This window comes from Mustela lutreola, chromosome 3 (assembly GCF_030435805.1).
Source record: "Mustela lutreola isolate mMusLut2 chromosome 3, mMusLut2.pri, whole genome shotgun sequence".
In the NCBI taxonomy this organism is placed as follows: domain Eukaryota; kingdom Metazoa; phylum Chordata; class Mammalia; order Carnivora; family Mustelidae; genus Mustela; species Mustela lutreola.
The window spans coordinates 141,517,612-141,538,996 of NC_081292.1; the positions used below are offsets into that span (position 1 = coordinate 141,517,612).

Genomic DNA, 21,385 nt, shown 5'->3' on the forward strand with positions numbered 1-21,385 from the left:
TCTTCCTGAACTTGCAGCCATATAAAAATGTATGGTAACTTGCTCACCTCTGGTCTATGTACTTAGCCAAAGACATTCTTTTAGTTGTGCATATATATCTCTGTTCATCTACATCTCCTCCTTCTCTCTCTCCTGAACCATCAGTCCCCCCACCACCCCACCACCCATGGATGTTTCCTGTCGGTAGATTAGCTTGCTGTCCGGAGTCCAGTCTTTAGAACAACTTATTTTGGACCCACATTCCTTTTGAACTACAGTCTATTCTCTCTTCCCCCTTGAAGGAGCTATATAAGTATTAAATGCAATTACACATGTAAGATGTACGAGTTTCTCCTTTCTTTTTATTTATTTTATTTTATTATTATTTTTTTTAACCACAGGTTTTTTTTTTTAATATATAATGTGTTCTTTGTTTCAGGGGTACAGGTCTGTGAATCATCAGTCTTACACAATTCACGCCACTCACCATAGCACACACTCTCCCCAATATCCATCTCCTTTCCTTTGAAAAGAAATGCAGTTTGGGGATGCCTGCGTGGCTCAGTCATTAAGCACCCAACTATTGATCTTAGCTCAGGTCTTGGTCTCCAGTCAGGGTAGTGAGTTCAAGTCCTGCTATTTAAAATAAAGAGAAATAATAAAAATGAAACAAGACAAAACCAGAGAGGGAGACAAACCAGAAGAGACTCTTAATCTTAGGAAACAAACTGAGGGTTGCTTGAGGGAAGTGAGGTAGAGGATGGGGTGACTGGGTGATGGACATTTGGGAGGGCACGTGTTATAATGAGCACTGGGTGTTACATGCCACTGATGAATTAGAGACCTGTACCCCTGAAAAAAATAATACATTAAATGTTAATTAATTGAATTACAATTAAAATAATAAAGTAAATGAATAAAATAAAAATAAATGAAATTTTATACTAGTATTTTTGTATTACTTCATTTACAGATTTCTCTTATTTAAAGGGAAACTAATATGGAAAATATATCCTGAATAATATTTTTCTTCAATGCAGTATGACCCTCATGGTGTTGGGCAGGGGGTGGTGTCTATAATAAATGAAAGTATGCATGTACCTATCTTTGTCTTTTTGTCTCTGACCCTACCAGAATAAATTGTCTTTAGAAACTTCCATGACATTTTCTTCTGCTTGGCATTTGGGTGACAAGTATACTAGCCTTTCACTTCTCATCTCTTTATTTCCTCTGTGCCTGCCATGGCTCTTTGCTTCCCTAGGGATTAGTAACTGAGTGACTCTTAACTTTTTTCACTGTCCCTCTGCTTATATGTTTGACTCTAACCTATATGCTAGTGGTTCTCAAACTTAAGCATGCATCAGAATCATCTGAAGGGCTTATTAAAACACAGATTGCTGGGGTGCCTGGGTGGCTCAGTCGGTTAAGCGTCTGCCTTCGGCTCAGGTCATGATCCCAGGGTCCTGGGATGGAGCCCCATCGGGCTCCCTGCTCAGCAGCTCCCTCTTCCACTCTCCCTGCTCATGCTCTCTCTCTCTCTCTCACCCTTTCTCTCAAATAAATAAATAAATAAAATCTTAAAAAAAAGAAAAGGTGATAGGATCTTTAAAAAAATAAACTTACATCAACCTGGTAAGGCTGACTTGGTAAGCTTTGTGAAGACAAGGACAATGTTTGTCTACTACCAACCCTATACTTTGCTAGCACATAGTCAATATTTGATACTCATGTGAGTGTATAGTCTTAATGAGCCATGAATATTTTCCCATCTATTTTATAACACTTATAATTATCATATACCATGCTATTATATCAGTGTACTGTATTTTATCCAGATCTCTGGTGTTTTCTTTTGAGGTTATTTTACCTCTTTTTAAAACAATTTAAAGTACAGTGCACTGCCTTGCAGCCATTCAGAAAAGTACATTTCCTTTGCCTCAGCCAACACTGAGTGTTATTGTTGTTTTAATCTTTACTAATTTGATAGACTAGAAGTGGAATATTATTTTTACTCTTTTGACTACAGTATAAAGATAGGTTGTTTTTTTTTTTTTTTTTTTTTTAAAGATTTAGTTATTTAGGGCCCCTGGGTGGCTCAGTCATTAAGCATCTGCCTTTGACTCAGTTCATGGTCCCGGGATCAAGCCCCGCGTCAGGCGCCCTGCTCTGTGGGGAGTTTGCTTCTCCCTCTCCCACGCTTGTGTTCTCTCTCTCGCTCTCTCTCTGTCAAATAAATAAAATAATTTTTTTTTTTTAAAAAGAGATTTATTTATTTATTTGTTTGAGAGGGAGAGTGTGTGCGAGCAGAGGAAGAGCCAGAGACAGAGGGAGAGGAAAAGTCTCAAGCGGACTCCCCACTGAGCACAGAGCTGGACACAGTGCTTGATCCCACAACCCTGAGATCATGAGCTGAGCTGAAATCAAGAGTTGGACACCCAACTGACTGAGCCACCCAGGAGCCCCTAAAGATAGGGTATTTTTAATGACTGTTAGACTCTTTTAATTTTTAATGACTGTTAGACTATTAGAGAAAAGATTTATCTCCTCTGGAAACAAAATGAAAAGTGGGCTTAAGTCAGTTGCATTGCATTTAGATTCTCACTTACAATTATTATTTTGATGTATTCTAAGAGCAGAAATCTTAGAGTAAGAGAAACCAAGAATGTGCATTTTATTGTAATATGTCATTAATAAAATTACTTTTGTCAATTTCTTTGAAGGGAATTTATTTAAAACATTAGACATATGTAGCAGGTAGTGTGTCAGGGTGGTAGAGAGAAACCTTTGAACCGGGAAAGGAGCAAAGGAATAAATGTCTAATCAATTTTGTCTCTCCCAAAATGGCCAGGGAACAAGAAGTGAGAAGCTGCTGTGAGTAAAACTGGTTCAGAAATTGTACCAAATGAAATATGCTTCCTACTGCTTTACCTTAGATCTATTTCTTGTATGATATTTGTAGCCCTAAATAATTTTTTGCCCCTTTTAGAAACTGTAGGGGGATCACTCAGCAATGATTTTAATGAGTATCAAAGTTGCCATTTTTTTATACAGCAAACAGGACAACATAAGGAGGAAAAGAAAGAAATGAATACTTTTAAATGAACTTTGATGTGCTTAGCCCTTAGACACACCTTACCAGAAAATAGCCATACAAGTAAATCCAACACAGTTCTGTTTTGAGAAATTGTGGTCTGAGCATTGAGGTATTTTAAAAAGAGCACAGGTTTTTGTGGTGGTGTTGTTGTTTTAAGGTTTTATTTATTTACTTGACAGAGAGAGAGAGAGCATAAGCCGGGGGTATGGCAGAGGGAGAAGGAGAAGCAGGTTCCCCGCTGAGCAGGGAGCCCGATATAGGACCCCGGGATCATGACCTGAGCTGAAGGCAAATGCTTAACTGATTGAGCCATTTAGGTGCCCCCACAAATTGTCAATTTTAACTTCATAAATAATAATAATAGCAAAATACGTTCAGTATTTACCTTGTGTCAGGAAGCATGTTGAGTCTTTTACATACACTTTCTCATTTAATCTTCACACAAACCTTCTGAAGTAGATGTTATTACTTTTTCTGTTTCTAGATGAGAAAACAGAAACTTTAGAAAGGTTCCATGAGATGGCTCCTACTTGCCTCCCTTAGCAAAGGGATTGCCCCTGGGAGTCCTTGAATTATGGGATTCCTTTCATGGAATAAAGTAACTTTTTTATTTACAAAAATTCATTTTGCATACAATGTCTTGTCAGTGAAATAATGAACTCAGACTTACTATTACTTCTTAAGACAAAGTACAAGCTATGAAACCAACTACAAGTTCTGATGGGCTGACTCTCCTTTTCTTGTGTAAAAATAGTCTATTAAGCCAGTTGGCATCCTACTGATAGGGAAAAGTCATTTCAGTTCTATTTAGCACCTCTAAAAATACATGTTAAAAAGAACTTACTTGCCCCTACTGAAGTTTGCATAAGAGATCTTCCATGGTGCTTCTTGTTTCTCCTCTGCCCCCAAATCCTTCTCCATAGATACGGAAACAGGGACTTTCTCTTTTTTACATCAGCTATTTGCCTTAGGTTTGTATCCTTCTATGTCTGGTTCTTTATGAAATATACATGTATCCCACATGGTAAACAGAGGATTTAGATAAAGAGGATCATGAGGGAATGGTCTCTTTTGTTAGAATATGGAAGCACCCTCCAGAGGCTGAATTAAGAACAACTTCAGGAGAAGGATCCATTTAGGAAAGGCGGTCTGTGCAAATGGATTCTGACATACACCCCCGTATTTATCTTTCCCTTGGGGGTTTCTTAGTTTCTTATTTGCCCCACAAAATTCCAGCTCTGCCATGAATATGAAGCTTTTCCTTTTCTGTTTCTCCTGTTATACCTAAATTAACCTGAAAAAAAAAAAAGTTATAATTGAAGAGACAATTCAATGTATTGGGTTCTGTTTTTCTGAAATTTCTAGTATTAATGAGACCAAAATCTTCCTTTATTGAGGTTTTGCGCCCCCCTCCCCGTTTTTCCTGTGGTACATTACTTCCCCTGTCATAACATTTATTATGCTCTTTTGTATTTATGTGTTTGCCTTTTTTTTTCCCTTACCCCCCACCTCCTTTTTCAGAGTTGCATCCCAAGATCTAGCATAATGCTTGTTAGTACACATAGTTACTCAATATATATTTTTGCTATCATTGTACTTGAATTCTTCCCCTTGCAGTTATCTCCCTTTCTGTAAAGGGTCGGTGAGGCAAGATTTCTTCCTAGAAATACAAACCTGATTGTTAAAAAGAACTCTTGTTCTTTACTCACAGGTAATCTAAGAGTATTTTTAACTCTACAATAATTATTGAGAATGTCTCACTGATAAGAGACAGTGGGGTTGGGAACTAAAGTTTGAAGGCCTCTGATGTTCTAGCACTTTAATACTGACATCAACCTGGGAGAATAAGTAGTAGTATTTGTGTTGCAAGGGATGAAACTGAGGTTCAAGAAGCTTAAGTGGCTTCTCCAGGATCTTACAGCTAGTATGCAAGTAAGCTGAAATTTGAGTTGATATTTGCCTTAGTCCAAAATTTCTCCAGGAAGGTCAAATATTATAGGATCATAATGTGCAGAATATTAGCATTTTTGTTTTTTATCTTTAAAATGTCAGCCTAAGCTTTGTTCTTTTTTAAATTATTTAGATAATTGGCATCCACAAAATTCTCTCTTTTAAAATACACAATTCAATGGGTTTTAGTCTATTTACAATATTGTGTCACAATCACCGCTAAATCCAGAACACTTCATCACCCCAAAAAGAAACCTGAGCCTATTAATAGCCATTCCCCTTGCCTTCTCTACCTAACCCCTGGCAACCACTACTCTGTTTTATGTCTGTCTGGATTTGTCCATTGAGGATATTTCAAATAAATTGATTATAGAATATGTGGCCCCTTGTGTATGGTAGCTTTTATGCCGTATGTTTTAGGGCTCTTCCGTGTTGTAGCTTGTATCAGTCCTTCATTTCTTTTTATGTCTGACTTACATTTCATTATATGGATATTATATGGATATGCATTATATGGATATGGATGGACTATTGTCCATCTTTTTTTAGCCCTTTTTGTTTTTAAGTTTTACTTATTAAAGTAATCTCTACATCCTATGTGGGCTCAAACTCAGGACCCTGAGATCAAGAGTCACATACTCTTCCAACTGAGCCAGCCAGGCAAACCTGTTGTCCATCTTTTTAATTATAACCATTGTAGTGGTTATGGAATGGTATCTCATTATGGTTTTGATTTGCATTTCTCAATAATTAGTGATTTTGAGCATCATTTCTTATGCTTGTTGGCCATTTGTATATCTTTCTGGGAGAAATGTCTGTTCAAATCATTTTGTCATTTTTAAATTGGATTTTTGTCCTTTTATTACTGAGTTAGTTGTAACTTATAATTATTATTGAGTTTTAAAAATATGTATGTTTGGGGCACCTGGGTGGCTCAGTCTTTAAGCGTCTGCCTTCAGCTCAGGTCATGATATCAGGGTCCTGGGATTGAGCCCCGAATCAGGCTTTCTGCTCTTTGGGAAGCCTGCTTCTGCCTCTCCTAGGCTCTCTGCTTGTGTTCCCTCTCTCACTATGTCTCTCTCTGTTAAATAAATAAATAAAATCTTTAAAAATAATAAAATAAAAATAAAAATATGTATTCTGGTTATAGGTCCTTATCAGATGAGTTCCAATATTTCTTTTTCTATTTTATGGATTGTTATTTCACTTTCTTCATAGTGTCTTTTGCTGCACAAAACTTTTAATTCTGATAAAATCTAATTTATTTTTTGTTTGTTGTCTGTGCTTTAGATGTTCTATCTGAGAAGCTGTTGCCTAATCCAAGTTCATGAAGACTTCCACATATTTTCTTCTAAGAGTTTTATAGTTCCAACTCTTACATTTAGGTCTTGGTTTATTTTTATTTTTGTTTGTGGATGTCCACTTGTCTGAGCACCATTTGTTGACTATTCTTTCCCCATTGACTTACTTTGGTACCGTTGTCAAAAATCAATTGACTATAACATGAAGTCAACAACAAAAAAAACAAATAACCCAGTTAAAAATGGGCAAAGGATTTTTAATAAACATTTTTCTAAGAAGGATATACAAATAGCCAAAAAGCACATGAAAAGATGCTAGTATCACTAATTATTAAAGAAATGCAAATCAAAACTACAATGAGATATTAATCATCTCACCTCCCCCCATTAAGATAGGCACTAGAAAAGAAAAAAGAAAAGAAAAGAAAACATGTCGATAAGGATGTGCAGAAATTGTAACCTTGGTGCAGTGTTAGTGGGAATGAAAATCAGTATGGAGATTCCTTTAAAAATTAAAAATAAAATTACTGTATAATCCAGCAGTCCCACTTCTTGGTATATATCCCAAAGAATTGAATGCAGAATCTTGAAGAGATATTTGCATATATATGTTCATTGCTTCATTGTTCACAATGGTCAAGAGGTAGAAACAACCCAGATGTTCATCAGTGAATTAATGGATAAATAAAATGTGGTAAATACATACAGTGGAATACTATTAAGCCTTTAAAAAGGAGGAAATCCACTGAATTGTTTTTATACCCTTGTCAAAAATTATTTGACTAGGAGTGTCGGGTGACTCAGTTGGTGCAGGATCTGGCTCTTGGTATTGGCTGAGGTCTTGATCTCATGGGTTGTGGGATTGAGCCCTGATTCTCAGCAGGGAGTCTGCTTGAAGATTCTCTCCCTCTGTCCCTTTCCTCACTCACACACACACTCTCACTCTAAAATAAACATATCTTGGAAAAAAAACCAACTCTAACAAACTTAACATTAAAACCCACAAATAACCCAATTTAAAAATGGACAAGGGATTTGAATAAACATTTTGACATATTGCAGCATATCCATGTGCAATATAGATAAAAACTGAGCATGTTATGCTAAGTGAGGTAAGCCAATCACATAAGACAGTTCTGTTCCATTGGTCTATATGTCTAGCTTTATGCCAATGCCACATAGTCTTGATTACTTGCCACATAATTTTATAGTAAGTTCTGAAATAGAGAATGTTACATCCTTCAGTTTTGGAGGGTTTCTTTCAATATTATTTTGGCTATTCTGTTTTGGCTTTTCATTTTTCATATGAATTTTAGAATGGGCTTGTCACTTTTTACACAGAAGGCAGCTGGAATTTTAAAAGAATGTATTGAATCTGAGGATCGATTTGGAGAATATTGCCATCTTTTTTTTTTTTTTTTTGAAGATTTTATTTATTTGAGAGAGTGAGTGAGTGAGCACGAGCAAGGGGAGGGGCAGAGGGCAGAGAGAGAAGCAGACACCCTGCTTCAGCAGGGAGCCCGATGTGGGCCTCAATCCCAGGACCCTGAGATCATGACATGAGCCAAACACAGATCCTTAACTGACTGAGCCACCCAGGCACCCTGAGAATATTGCCATCTTAACAACATTTAGTCTTTCAGTCAATGAAAATGAATGTCTTTCCTCTTCAGTCTTTTATTTCTGTCAATAATGCTTTGTAATTTTCTTATTATGCAAGTACACTTCTTTGTAGGCAGAGAGGCAGGTAGAGAGAGAGGAGGAAGCAGGCTCCCTGGCTGAGCAGAGAGCCTGATGCGGGGCTCGATCCCAGGACCCTGGGATCATGACCTGAGCCGAAGGCAGAGGCTTTAACCCACTGAGCCACCCAGGCGCCCCGTAAAATATGTTTCTATCTCAGGTTAGTTTTTATCATTTACAAGCCCAATCTCAAAAAGACTTGATACTAAAGTTTTCATCATGTTTATGGTACTGTGTTTCTTTGGCACACTACCACTATAACATATGTGTTGTAAGTCATGCTCTCCCTTCCTCCGACCCTCATGTATACACAGTCTTATTCCTCCTCCACCTCTCCCAAGATAGTAAAGGTTGTTGTTTGATTTTCTTCATCTCCGTAAGTAGTATAGATATGGAAGTCTCATTTCTGATACCATTTCCATTCTTTAAAAAAAAAATTAATTTGTGATAATTAAGTCAAGATTTATGGCTCTCCATATAAATATATGTTTTGATTATAGATTGCATCAAACTGGCGTCTTCTTCTTTGTACAAAAGTGGAATGAAAGATAGTTTATCTTAGAGCCCAGTGGCCAGAAGTAATCTTCTATCTATAGGATCATAAAATAGTTGAGAAGTTTTTCTTGCAGCTAACAGAGTTTTAGTCTCAAGCTACAAATATTGGTTTCAAACCTCATGACAACTGTAATCACAGGATATTTCTATATGTAATGTTTAAAGCTAGAATGTAGAAATGCAAAGAAAAAGAAAGCGATTAAAAAACTGGCTATCAGACATCAGAGTACAAAGTGTTGTCAGGGTTAGGTGCAGATCCCATTTGCAGAGATCACAAATCTAGGTTTTCACAGGTGGTCCAGAAACTGTATTTTGAGAAAATTGCTCTATAGTATCAAAAATGTGCCCTGCTTGGGACCACTCAGTATGAACACAAATCATAACTTAGTAGCTTTGAAGGAGTAAGAAGCATGAGATTCGAGGAACATCTTAAAGTTTGAGGTGCTTCTTTTGGTTCATTTACAATAAACTTGGATGGTTTAGACTTGAATTATAGTAGTTGAGGTCACAGATTTAACATGGGAATGAAAAAAACCCCACTATCCTGTGAATTTTATATAGCCTTACCTAAATTAGGTATGCTTCCCCCATATTCTATTAGTATGGTTTTCACTTTGCCATTGTAGCTAATAAACATGCATCCTTACAGGGATCAAGTCAACTGTAGTTCACTAATTTCTACAGGTTGACTCTGGCAGAAGAGACCAGTAACGAAATTAACTTTCAGCTTAATTCATTCCTATTCATCAATCCACCCAGCAGCAAATGAGCATCTGCTTATGCCAAGGCATTGTTGTAAGTGATGCTGGGAGTATTGCAGTGAATAAAATATTTTAAAAGTTCCTTGCTCTAATAACTGGGTAAGTGGGTTCACCAGTGCTGGGTGGAAGACCATAAACATTAAGAAGAGCAGTGCTATGAAAAGTCTATGTGAGGGAATAGTGAGTCACAGAAAATGGGAAGGGTTTTTGTTTTTCTTTTAAAGATGGTGGACAGTAGGGAGCACCTGGGTGGCTCAGTTGGTTTAGTATGACTCTTGATTTCCGGTCAGGTCGTGATCTCAGGAGTGTGGGATTGAGCCTTGTGTTGGGCTCTTCTCTGAGCAGAGTCTGCTTGTCCCTCTCCTCCTTTACTCTCTGCCCCCACGCATGGGTGCATGGGTTCTGTCTCTCAAATAAATAAGTAAAATCTTTTTTTTTTTTTTTTTTTTAAGGTGCTGAACAGTAGCATTTAAACAGAAAGGTTTTAGCACTTGTTCAGTTTCTGGCTTATGCCATAAAATGGTAATTTGCCATCTGAAAAGGATCGCCTACTCACTGAACTTTAGAGTTGTTAAGAACAACAGAACTTTCTTCTGATGAAATCTGATGCGGAAATTCAACATATAAGAGTGATGCAGCTGTGATTGAAATATGAAAGTGAAGGGTCCTTCACCTTCATTGTCCTTCCTTCATCTCTGCACCCTTTCCTTTCTCAGTACCTTGGGAGCTTCGTCAGGGAACCCAGAACATGTGGAAAACTACTCATCAGTTTGCAGATGAGTAAATTAAAGCTAAGAGACCTTAAGTAGCTGCCCGTAGTCAATTAGCCAGTGATTAGCCTAAAGCTCTTTCCATCTTATCCATTTAGAATATGTTTGAGCATCTGTGTCCGTGCTGTGCTAGGAGAGTTCTGTGGATATATCCATGAACAAAGAAAGAAAAGTCTCTGACCTCAGGAAGTTTTTATTGTAGTGGGAGGAGATAAGAAAATAGGCAATTTATAAGGTGGAGTGTGTCCATGTGGACACACTCTGTCCCTGTGGAAGCTCAGGGAAAGCTCTGCAGGAGCTGGTCTTAAGTAAAAACTGGAGTTTCACCAGTTAAGAGGAACTGCACTCATATATTTAAATGAAGAGAACCCTAAGATGCGGTCATTATCAGTATCTGATGCTTTCAGCTATAAATGACAAAGACCATCCTAATACATAATAGTATGTCTCTAGGGTTAATTCCGTGTTCCTGGCTTTTGCTTTTGTTTTTAAGATTTAATTAATTAATTAGACTGAGAGAAAGCATGCTAGAGGGGAAGGGCAGAGGCAAAGGGAGTAGGAAAGAATCTCAAGCAGACTCCCCTCTGAGTACAGAGCCTGAAAGGGGGCTCTATCTCACGACCCGGAGATCATGACCTGCAGTCAGATGCTTAACCGGCTGAGCCACCTGGGCGCTCCTCAGTGTTCTGTTTAATTCAAGGTTGTGGTATTATCGGGAAGAAGGATTTTTCTCATCTTTCTCATCTCATCTTTGATTCTTTTGGTCACAAAATGGCCGCTGGAGTTCCAGGGATAGTATCCAGACATAGTGTCCAGTAGAGGCTCCCTTCTTTTCACTGTTTCAAAGCCAAAGGAACCATTCAGAATCTTTTTCTAAAGCCGGTAGGAGGCTTTCCTTCATTCCCCATTGACCAGAACTGGTTCACATGCCACTTCTCTAAGCCGTTGCCAGCTAAAGAATGGGATTGCTATGATTTACTCAGACTAATTAGGATTCATCTTGCTGTTTCCTCCTGTTTATTCATTGAAAGATTTGTTTTTTTTAAAACAGCCCTTTTGCTGAACATAGAAAATATTCCCATACAGTTGTTACCTGTTCATCACATAGAGATTAATTGCATATATTTTACTTTTTTAAGCACATTAAGTGTTTAAGAAATCCTGGAGTCACAGTGAGCCAAAAGTGTTAGGATAAGTATATCCCAATTGCTTTAATTTGCTTTAAGTTTGCCTGCTTGTCATAACACCTATCGTTTCAGTTTCCGTATAACCTTCCAATTACTCCTAGAGTCAGAAATCTTGTTAATCCTTGGAATAGAGTCTGAAACCCGATTTTCATTTATTTGCGGCTAAAGGAATGCCCAATTCTCTAGGTTTCATTCCCTTTTATACACACACTTGGTTGGATGTATACAAATGCCATTTTGTTATAGTGCAAAATGAATGGAGTTTTTCAGACAGTGGTTCTGTGAGATCCTCATAGGGAATAATTTGTAGCATAATACTCCATTTACTTGATAGGAACTTAAATTTCACAAAGTGCTTTCTGTAAGAGTCACTTCTTATAATTTGAATCTAGACTACAAAGCTAACTTACTACAGATGTTTTTCCAGGTATGAAGCTTATTAGACTAAGACAGGTGTAATTATGTCTTATAAAATAAGAAACTGTTGACTATATATAATGCTATCTAAACTAATTATTTTTATTATTTTTATTTTTTTAAAGATTTTATTTATTTATTTGACACAGAGAGAGAGATCACAAGTAGGCAGAGAGGCAGGTAGAGAGAGAGGGGGAAGCAGGCCCCCTGCTGAGCAGAGGGCCCGATATGGGGCTTGATCCCAGGACCCTGAGATCATGACCTGAGCCGAAGGCAGAGGTTTAACCCACTGAGCCACCCAGGTGCCCTAAACTAATTATTTTTATTGTGAATCTGAAACTTCTTCGACATTGCAGGGGATTCACAGCAAACATTTTCCTCACACTTCCTGAAATTCTAGTGCCATTTTTCTCCTCTGGTTTCGAACCTAAAGGATGTAAACAGGAACTTTTTCATTATCTCATTCCCCTCATATCAGAGGGATAGGTGGTCAGCATGAGCTCAGTTATAACTGGTCTGCAGAGTTATCTTGGACACATTTTTGTCCTATCAGTTAATGTGCCGTTATTTTCAAAGTCCTTTAGTTCAGTGCTTCTGCAAGTTTGACATGCCTATAAAGTGCCTGGGGGTCTTGTTGAAATGCAGATTCTGAGGTTGTACGTTTCCAGTAGACAACTGAATGATGTGACCATACTTTGAGGAACAAAGTTATATTCATTATCCTGTACAGTTTCCATGAAATCAGACAAGAGCAGGGAAAGTTGAAGTCTGTTATGTACATCGAAGATGAGGGTCTCTTTTGGAATAGGGATTAGATTATTTAGACACTCTTCAGTTAGAGTTTATTTTTCTTTTTGTATTTCTTCTTTCTCCCTCCTCCCCGCCCCCTGCACCGCCACTAACTTCCTTCATAGCTCTGTTCTAATAACTTTAGTCAAGGAATTATGAAGAGTTGGTAGTTTTGGATTTTCTAGAGCTCATTTTTGGCCTTGAATGAATATTGTTTATAGGATATATATTTCAGTTTGTACATTGTATATTAATTTTAGTATTAACAATTCTAGTGTTACTTATTGTCATTTGTGAAAGAACTGGATTAATGTTTATGTCATCCATAGAGGATGATTTTATCTTCCATAGTCTTATTTCTTTTTCTTTTAGAATACTATAAATTGACATTAATTTGCTGTGATAATGTTTGGAAAATGGAAAAAAGGAATGTGATATCTTGAAGTCATTCTTTGGTTCTCTGGGCAATTCTAATAGAAATGAGAGTAAACCTGCAAGGGAAGAGACTAGAAATGACCTCAGTGTTTTTCAGTGCCCCCTGAATTTATGGTACATCTATACCATGAACAACAAGAGAAGAACTAACTTAGTAAATTCTAATAATGTTGACTGAATGGTATTAAATCACTAAATGAACCAGCCCTAAATCGTCCTTTTTGTAAGTTATGTCATTTTCTGAATATTGACATATAGTTCTTGGCAACAGTTATATTCAGTCAGAGGCAAGTTGTCACTGCTGATTTTTTAAAGCTAAGACCTAGATTCACACAGAAAATTATGTAGGTTGTATTTAAGAATCTAATACCATATGTAACAGTTTTAAAGATATTAAATACAGTTTGATATTACAAACTAGGATGAACATATTTGAGAGAGTTTTAATGTTCAGCAAAGATACTCTAAATGGTAATATAACTTGGGTTTTGTCCTGGGTTGAGCCATCTTTAAGAATTTTTAGACAATATAATCAGAATTTAGTACCTAGGAGGTAGTTCAATGGCTAGATGGACATGAAGTGTAGAAAAAAGTTAAAGTTCTTATTAAAGTATAAAGGTGGTTTGTTTTTTTGTTTTTTTTTGTTTGTTTGTTTGAAGTTGTGTTTAAGTAATCACTATACCCCAGGTGGGGCTCCCAACTCATGACCTCCAGCATCAAGAGTCTCATGCCTTCCGACTGAGCCAGCCAGGTGCCCCTTAAAATATGTTAGAGAAAACTATCTCAGGGGGTTATTTTAAGTTATAAAAATTTAGTTTTATGTAGAATATCAAATAGCACCATTGGGATTGTCCTATTTCCCACTAGAAAGGTTAGTATTGTTTTGTGAAACCTGTGTCGGTTTGGATATGTGTATAAAAATAATATGTCTGTGCACCATATGTTTGAATCAAGTGTAAAATCTATTTCTTCCCGTGGATAATATTCAAAAAAAGTTTGAAAGTTGTTGTACTAGAACACAATAGAAAGGAAGACTTAGGTCCAGTATGGAGAGCTTTAACTTAAGATGGTGGTCTGAACCAGTACAGGAAGCTCCATTCTTGTTCCTAATGTATAGAAACACCACCAGAGAAAATAACCAGAAAAGGATGGTCTTGATGATGGTGTGGTATTTTTAGAACGCACAGAAGGACTTGAAAGCAAGTAAGGGATTTTCTAGGTGCCAAAAACAAAGAGGAAATTCAGTGAGAGTAGAGAGTGAAATCAATAGAATATGGCCCTCAGGGGGAAAAAAAAATTATATATGGCCTAGAGGCCTTGGGGGTCTTAGGAGTAAGTCAAGGTAGAGACCCCAGAAGACTGCAGGTGCAGGAATGAGGCTCACTCATAAAGCCTAAAAAAATTGATCCTTCCCATGATCATTCCCACCCCTTCTGAACAAAGAAAGAAGCTGTACTGTCAGGAATTAGAGACTAGGACGGCACTCTAAGAGGCAGGGGGCCTTAATTTGCATTAGCAATAACCTAGTGCAGAAACACTAAGCCTTTAAGTGATCCAGAGCCCACAACCCTCTATAGGTCTTTTCCTGGAAGAACAAACACAGAACTAGCCCACAGATACATCTCTAAACACAGGGGTCAGCAGACCTTTGAAACTTGACTGCTGCTGCCAAATGACTGCACACCCCAGAACAACGCAGCACATACACAGGAACCATGTTATGAGAGGCTGCTAGCGGATGATTAATGGTGAGAGGCGGAGTTTTGTCCAAAAAAAAAAAAAAAAAAAACCAAAACCAGAAGTAATTAAGGCAGCCCAGAAAGAACTTGTAAATTAATCTGTTTAAAATATGGGAAGGGACTAAGAATTCATTAGACAAGTAAAACATTACTTAAGAGCAGATAGATTTGAAAGAGAAACAAATAGAATTTTTAGAAATAAAATTAGGGGTGCCTGTGTGCTCAGTCAGTTAAGCATCCGACCCTTGATTTTGGCTCAGGTCATGATCAGGGTCATGGGATTGAGCCCTGTGTTATGCTTGAGACTCTCTCCTCCTCTCTCTGTCCCTCCCCTACCTCAAATAAATAAATAAATTTGGGGGAGGGGGAGAAATATGTGGACATGCTTTTAAAAGAAAAAAAGTAAAATTAGCATCTGGGAAAAGAAATACAAACAATGTAAATGACCCTTAGGAAAATCAAATTACGGAATCTGGAATTTCAAGACTTGCTAAGAAGGTCAGATTATAACAGCAAAGGTAAATTTGAGACATGATCTTTTAGAAATCTAATACTAATTTAATATTAAAGATCTCATTCTGCCAAACAGTCTAACCTCACAACCTGCCAGTGTATGTCAGAGCATCATCCTTTTAGGCTTAAAACTGGCTGTCCCTGCTTTGTCCCCTTCCTATGGAATCATTACCAGAGAGAAAAATACAACTAATGGCAATTCCTCTTTCCATTTGTCATTCATAAGACTTAAGGGAAATCAACATGGCTCTGGCTCCTTATCAAGAGAAAGACGGATTCCCTTGCAATAATCTGTATAAATTTGCAAAATGAATATTATCACAGTCTTTATAGTTTAACTCTTTGGGAGTGTACTGTTTTTACTGTTTTGTCTTCCCTCAAATAATTTGATATTCTATGACAATTTCATCATTATTACCATTTTATTATTTTGGTCTTTAACAATTGGATGGATTTCTTAGGCATTTGCTAACATTTGTATATGGAGATTATTATTCAGTCACTTTAACAGATACTTGAAATTGTTTCTCTAGTAGTGGTACTGAGCTCAACTTTCATTTTCCATATTCCTCATGTGCCAGTAGCACACATTTTTAGATAACTAACTATAGTTTGGGGTATGGTTTGTAGCAATAGAATAGACATTTTTCTGCAAAGGTAACTGGTCCCAATGGGGTTCAAACTTGTGATCTTGGCCTCATTATCACACTTTTGTAACCATCAGACCTAATAGATATATTATGTGTATTTCAGTCTGTAATCTCAAAATTGAGTGCTATTTTTTTTTTTCATTACCCAAGGTTTATTTCAGATATGTAATTAAAAATCACTTTGGGACATTTCTCACTTTCGTTTGATAGTAAAAGTAACAAAAGTAAAGCAGACAGCCAAAGAACCTAACTCACTTTTCATCTTCCCTGTGTTTTCTATGACAGTGAAAGTCACAAAAGTGAAGCTTGCAGGCAAAGAGCCTAACTCACTTTACGGAGAGTGCTCCGGTCCCTTTTTCTTTTAGTGAGGCTATAGCAGGTCTGATGTCAGTCACTTTAGAGACCTTTAGACCTCAGTGCTCATTTATTGCTAAAATGTACCAGCTCTTCTTCTGCATTATGAAGATCATCTGTCAACACTTTGAGATATTCTCCTTTGTTATTAAGCTTGTGATGCTCTACACTGTCAGGTTTTTTGCCAATTATAGTTAAGGTACAATGGTGTATTCACCAGATCAAAGTCTCACATTGGCGGTAGAGGAATGATTTGTAAGTCTTTATTCATCTGAATTGTACAATAGAACACCTGAGGAATGCAAATAATCCCTCTGAGGACTCTGCAGGAAAGGCTGTTAAAATGACAGGGTAGAACTATTGTTATTCTGAATTGATGCTTTAGCCAAAGTAATTATTTCTTATCTTGTTGTTTCATAACAGTTCTAGTTTTATTAGTTATGTTGACCATATTTATGAAACAAAATGTGTATGATATTTTTATATTATCCTTTTACCTCGGCTTGTTTTATTTCATTTTCACTGAATTGTATTTGGTATGGATCTCTCTCTCTCTCTCTCTTCTCCATACATACACATGCTTGATTCTGACTTGTAAACGTATGTTACTAATCCATATTGTTTTGTTTGAACAGTGTTAAGTCTGTAAAGTAACTAAAAATCTCATAATAATATTATAGGCAGAAGTATCAGTTTAAATTTTCTCATTTTGGGGGTGCCTGGAAGGCTCAGTCTGTGGAGTGTGCGACTCTTGATCTCAGGGTTGTGAGTTTGAGCCCTACATTGGGTATAGAGATTATTTAGAAAAATAAATCTTTTAAAAAGTAGCAAAACCACAAATTTTCCCCTTTTCCTTTAACCTGTCCTTTATAATTTTGGATAAGAAAATATCTAGTTTGGATTTCCTTTTTTTTTTTTTTTTTTTAAGATTTTATTTATTTATTTGTCAGAGAGAATGAGCACAGGCAGAGGCAGAGGGAGAAGCAGGCTTCCCACTGAGCAAGGAGCCTGATGTGGGATTTGATCCCAGGACGCTGGGATCCTGACCTGAGCTGAAGGCAGCTGCTTAACCAACTGAGCCACCCAGGGGTCTCTGGATTTCCTATTTTAAAGGACACATACTTTATTCCAAAATACATCTTAGGGATTGGCCCATTCTTTCAGGATGTGACCAAAGGAAAAAAAATTAGGAAGATCAAAAACTACTGATAACATTAAGTAAGTAATTATAGGTTAGCCTTATATAACAAACATGTGCAAATTATTATGCAAATTATTCATTTCCTTATCCGATCATAAATCCTACTTGGTCGGCCGTATTCTTAATTTTATAATAACTGATCCCCTGTCATTTTCTTTGATAGGTGAGTTTTGGTGATTTTGTGGTTTAGTTTTTGTGTTTCCTTTCCCCTATTGTGACATTGACATTGATTAAAGAACTCCTGCCACAATTTTTTGTCATAATAGCTATTAAAACCTTGGTGTAAATGTGGGAGGCTTATAGGATTATAGAAGATTACGGTATGCATTAATATTTTTAACGTAAGTTTCTGTGAAATTTGTACTCACTTCCGTATTAAACCCTATTCCAGAATCATAGGCATAGGGGCGCTTGGGTGGCTCAGTCAGTAAAGTGTCTGCCTTCGGCTCAGGTCATGGTCCCCAGGTACTGGGATTGAGCCTCCTGCATTGGGGCTCCCTCTCCATCTGCCCCAACCCCCCCCACCTTTCTCTCTCTCTCTCTCTCTCTCTCTCAATAAATAAACTCTTAAAAAAAAAGAATTTAGCAAAATCATCTGTAATTATCTGAGAATGAAAATTAGTAACAGTAGCTACTGTTATTATTAACAGTAATAATCATAATAGTAATGCTGCTTACTCTGCCAGACATTAATTTTCCAGGTTCATTATAGTATAATGTGTACTACAGATTATCTCCATTTTTAATAGGTGAGGAAACTGAGGTTTAGAAGGTTTTGATAACCTGCCCAGGATTAAAGAGCTAGAGAAGTCCTGTAGAATCAGACCCTGGTTAATGTATTCGCTACCCTTACTTCATTTATATTCTAACTCTGCTTTGCCCAAATAACCCATGATCTGGAAAGGGAAAAAAAATCACTCAGTAACATCTTTTTGGGTAACAACTTGGTGTCTATTCCCTAACTGATTGTGCTTTCCAAACCCTTTGTGATTAAAGGAATTTATTTCCTCTGCAGTTCTCTTATTTGTGCTCCTGCATAAGTAAGAACAGTGTGGATACAATCAGCTACGTTTGTAAATGTGCATTTCTGGTTGTGTTTCTTTTGACTAGCAAAAATCTCCCTCAAAGTCAGGTACAAATGTAAGCTCTTGTTAGTCCAAGAGGGAGCTGACCTAGGCATATAAAATTCTGGGTAGAACAAATGATTTATTTGGCAAAAACTCTTCAGAATTAGCTGGCACTTCTTAAGCTTGGTTCTTGTACAAGCAGGACTTAATGTTTTTGCTTCTTAAAAATTTACTTTGTAGAGTAAGGAAAATAATAAATCATAAGATTGAGGTTTTCAAGGACACAGGTGTTAATGCTGAGCAAATTTAGTATAACTTTAAAAAGTTTTATAATATTTGTATAATGGTTCATATAGATAATGTACTAAAGTAAAACTAGATTACAGTAAAATCTTATGGCATATACCTGAAGCAATTGCTGCCTGTTAATGCCTTGACCTTGGAAAGCTATACACAAAAAGATGGCATCATAAAACCGTGCAATTCTTATGAATATGTATGTGCTACTTGATAATAATGAATGTGGTACAGTCATGCATGCACTACAAGATAATGTTGTGCCCTTTTTTGTCTACAGGTTGATAAAAATTAAAGAGTGGGTGGACAAGTATGACCCAGGTGCCTTGGTCATTCCTTTTAGTGGGGCCTTGGAACTCAAGTTGCAAGAATTGAGTGCTGAGGAGAGACAGAAGTATCTGGAAGCGAACATGACACAAAGGTTAATTAGCATTCATTTTCCCTACACTTTATTATCAACTATTTCCTTGCAGTAATTTAATTGCTTGCGCTGATAGAATAATAAATGACAGAGTAATTACCATTATAAAGAGGGAATCTTCTCCTTTCTTTACCATGAGACAGAGTGAAAAGATTTATTTTAAATTAAGTTTTTAACTGTCATCTGTCATCTCTGTACAGTGTTTTAATTATAACATAGGTATTAGTTATGTATATTTTTGAGAAGGAATGATCGCCAAAACTCTTTCGTCATGTTCAGTGGGGGAGGGGAAAGGGCGAATCAGTTGCCTTAATTTTTTTCTGAGTAACACTAATATATTGTTTAAACATTGGATTTCAATCAAATAATTTTGCTTTCATGACCCACGTCCTGGAAATAATTAATATTGGAGGAAAATAGTCATAGAATGGGTAGATCAAATTTTTCTTTTTTTTATAGTATACAATTCAAAATGATATATTCAGACAAATATAATTAAAACTAATTTTAGAAGGGATTTTTTTTTTAGAAACAGTTATATGTATTCAGGCCTCTTCAAGTGTATTATGGAAGATAAACGGTCAGTTACTAATATCTTGAACATTTCTGCTTGAAATGAATAATTTTAGCTCTATACTGATCTCTGGCACAATCAAGTTATATGTTGAGTGAATTTGTTTCATTTTATTTCAGCGCTTTGCCAAAGATCATTAAGGCTGGGTTTGCAGCACTCCAACTAGAATACTTTTTCACTGCAGGCCCAGATGAAGTGCGCGCATGGACCATCAGGGTAAGATTCATACTTATTCATCAGCTATATCCAGTTCCACACTATTGAATTCAGATTGATATCACTGACTTTGAAGTTTGTCATGGTGGCGGTTAGCTAGTCATTACAGATGAGGTTTTTGTCCAGGATAACTTTAATTATTTGTGAGCTGCTGAACAGTGAAAGTGGAGCGGCATTGATTGAGGCAGGTAACAATTGATTCTGCCTATTACATAGTCTGAATTTCTTCATCCTGTAGAATCTGTCTACCCTCCTCCTGTGGTCAGAGATAAGACGCACCAGTATTGTGCTTGCTTAATCTGTGTGACTGGGTTTGTCTGCAGTGAAATTGATGTTGCTTTTCATTTTGTATTCGCTAAGTTTGTTTGGGTTGCGGGTGGTTCTTTCCTCCTTTGCTTTGCTCGGATTACATTTTCAGCAATAAAAGCAATATGACATCATTATGCTCTTCATAGATACACAGTTGGGCTCAAAGAGCTAAACTCAATGTGTAATAATTCATGCTTTTTTATTTGAATTCATAGAAGTGGTGTTTATTTTTTGCAGTATTATATATTCAATCTTTCTTCTTTAAAAATGTGATATGTATTTTAAATATTAATGTATACTGATTACGACCAGAAAGAATGACTAATTTATTCCCGGAGGACAATAGACACTGTGAACTGTAATGGCTTGCTTTTAAATGTAAATATATTGTAATATGGTAGTTACTATTGAAAAATATTTTGAAATATATGTAGTCCCAAATAGCGGTTACAGAATATAATGTCCGAACTTTCAGAAATATCCAATGTGTCTTATGGATTCTTTTATTATGCTTTTTTGAGTATCTGCTCCATGATAAATTTTAGTGCTGTTTTTATTTCTGTTTTCACTATCATAATTTATCATTACATTCATTTTTATTTAATGTGGATAGAATCACGGAGGCAGTTCAACGTAACATTAAATGTGTTGTGTGAATATGAGATTCACTTTTGTTCCTTCTCCCCTTTGTAAAAAAAAAAAAAATGATTGACTTCTAACCAAGGTCCTTTTATGTAGACTTAGAAAATAATGTCAAAGCAAATCCAAGTTGGTAAACAAATTGCCACGGTTTATTTTCACTATATATTTTAGAGCCTTAAAACTTCTAAACTTAAGTGTATGCAGCAGGGAAGGTAACGTGTTCTGGGCTTGAAAGTGTGAAAGCTGGTTTATCTGAAGACTGATTGTTAAGTATCCGTGATTTAATGTGCTGAGATATTTAGTCAGGTAAGCATCAGTGAGTAGCCATATTAACCCAATACATCTTTTATTGTAAAAACTGTGCTTTATAGTGTCAGACTCCTTATCACTTTAACATGCTTTATTAAGCAGCCTTTAGGTCACC

The 21,385-nt window shown here is 36.6% G+C and overlaps 1 protein-coding gene across 2 annotated transcripts in view; it reads left to right on the plus strand.

Moving 5' to 3' along the window:
• Positions 1-21,385, plus strand: part of OLA1 (Obg like ATPase 1) — a 175,588-nt gene that overhangs the window by 149,867 nt on the left and 4,336 nt on the right. For both annotated transcript variants that reach the window (XM_059167010.1, XM_059167009.1), the window contains 2 exons: positions 19,080-19,220; positions 19,914-20,010. In XM_059167010.1, the coding sequence (XP_059022993.1) occupies positions 19,080-19,220; positions 19,914-20,010 (238 nt within the window). The remainder of the gene's footprint in view (positions 1-19,079; positions 19,221-19,913; positions 20,011-21,385) is intronic.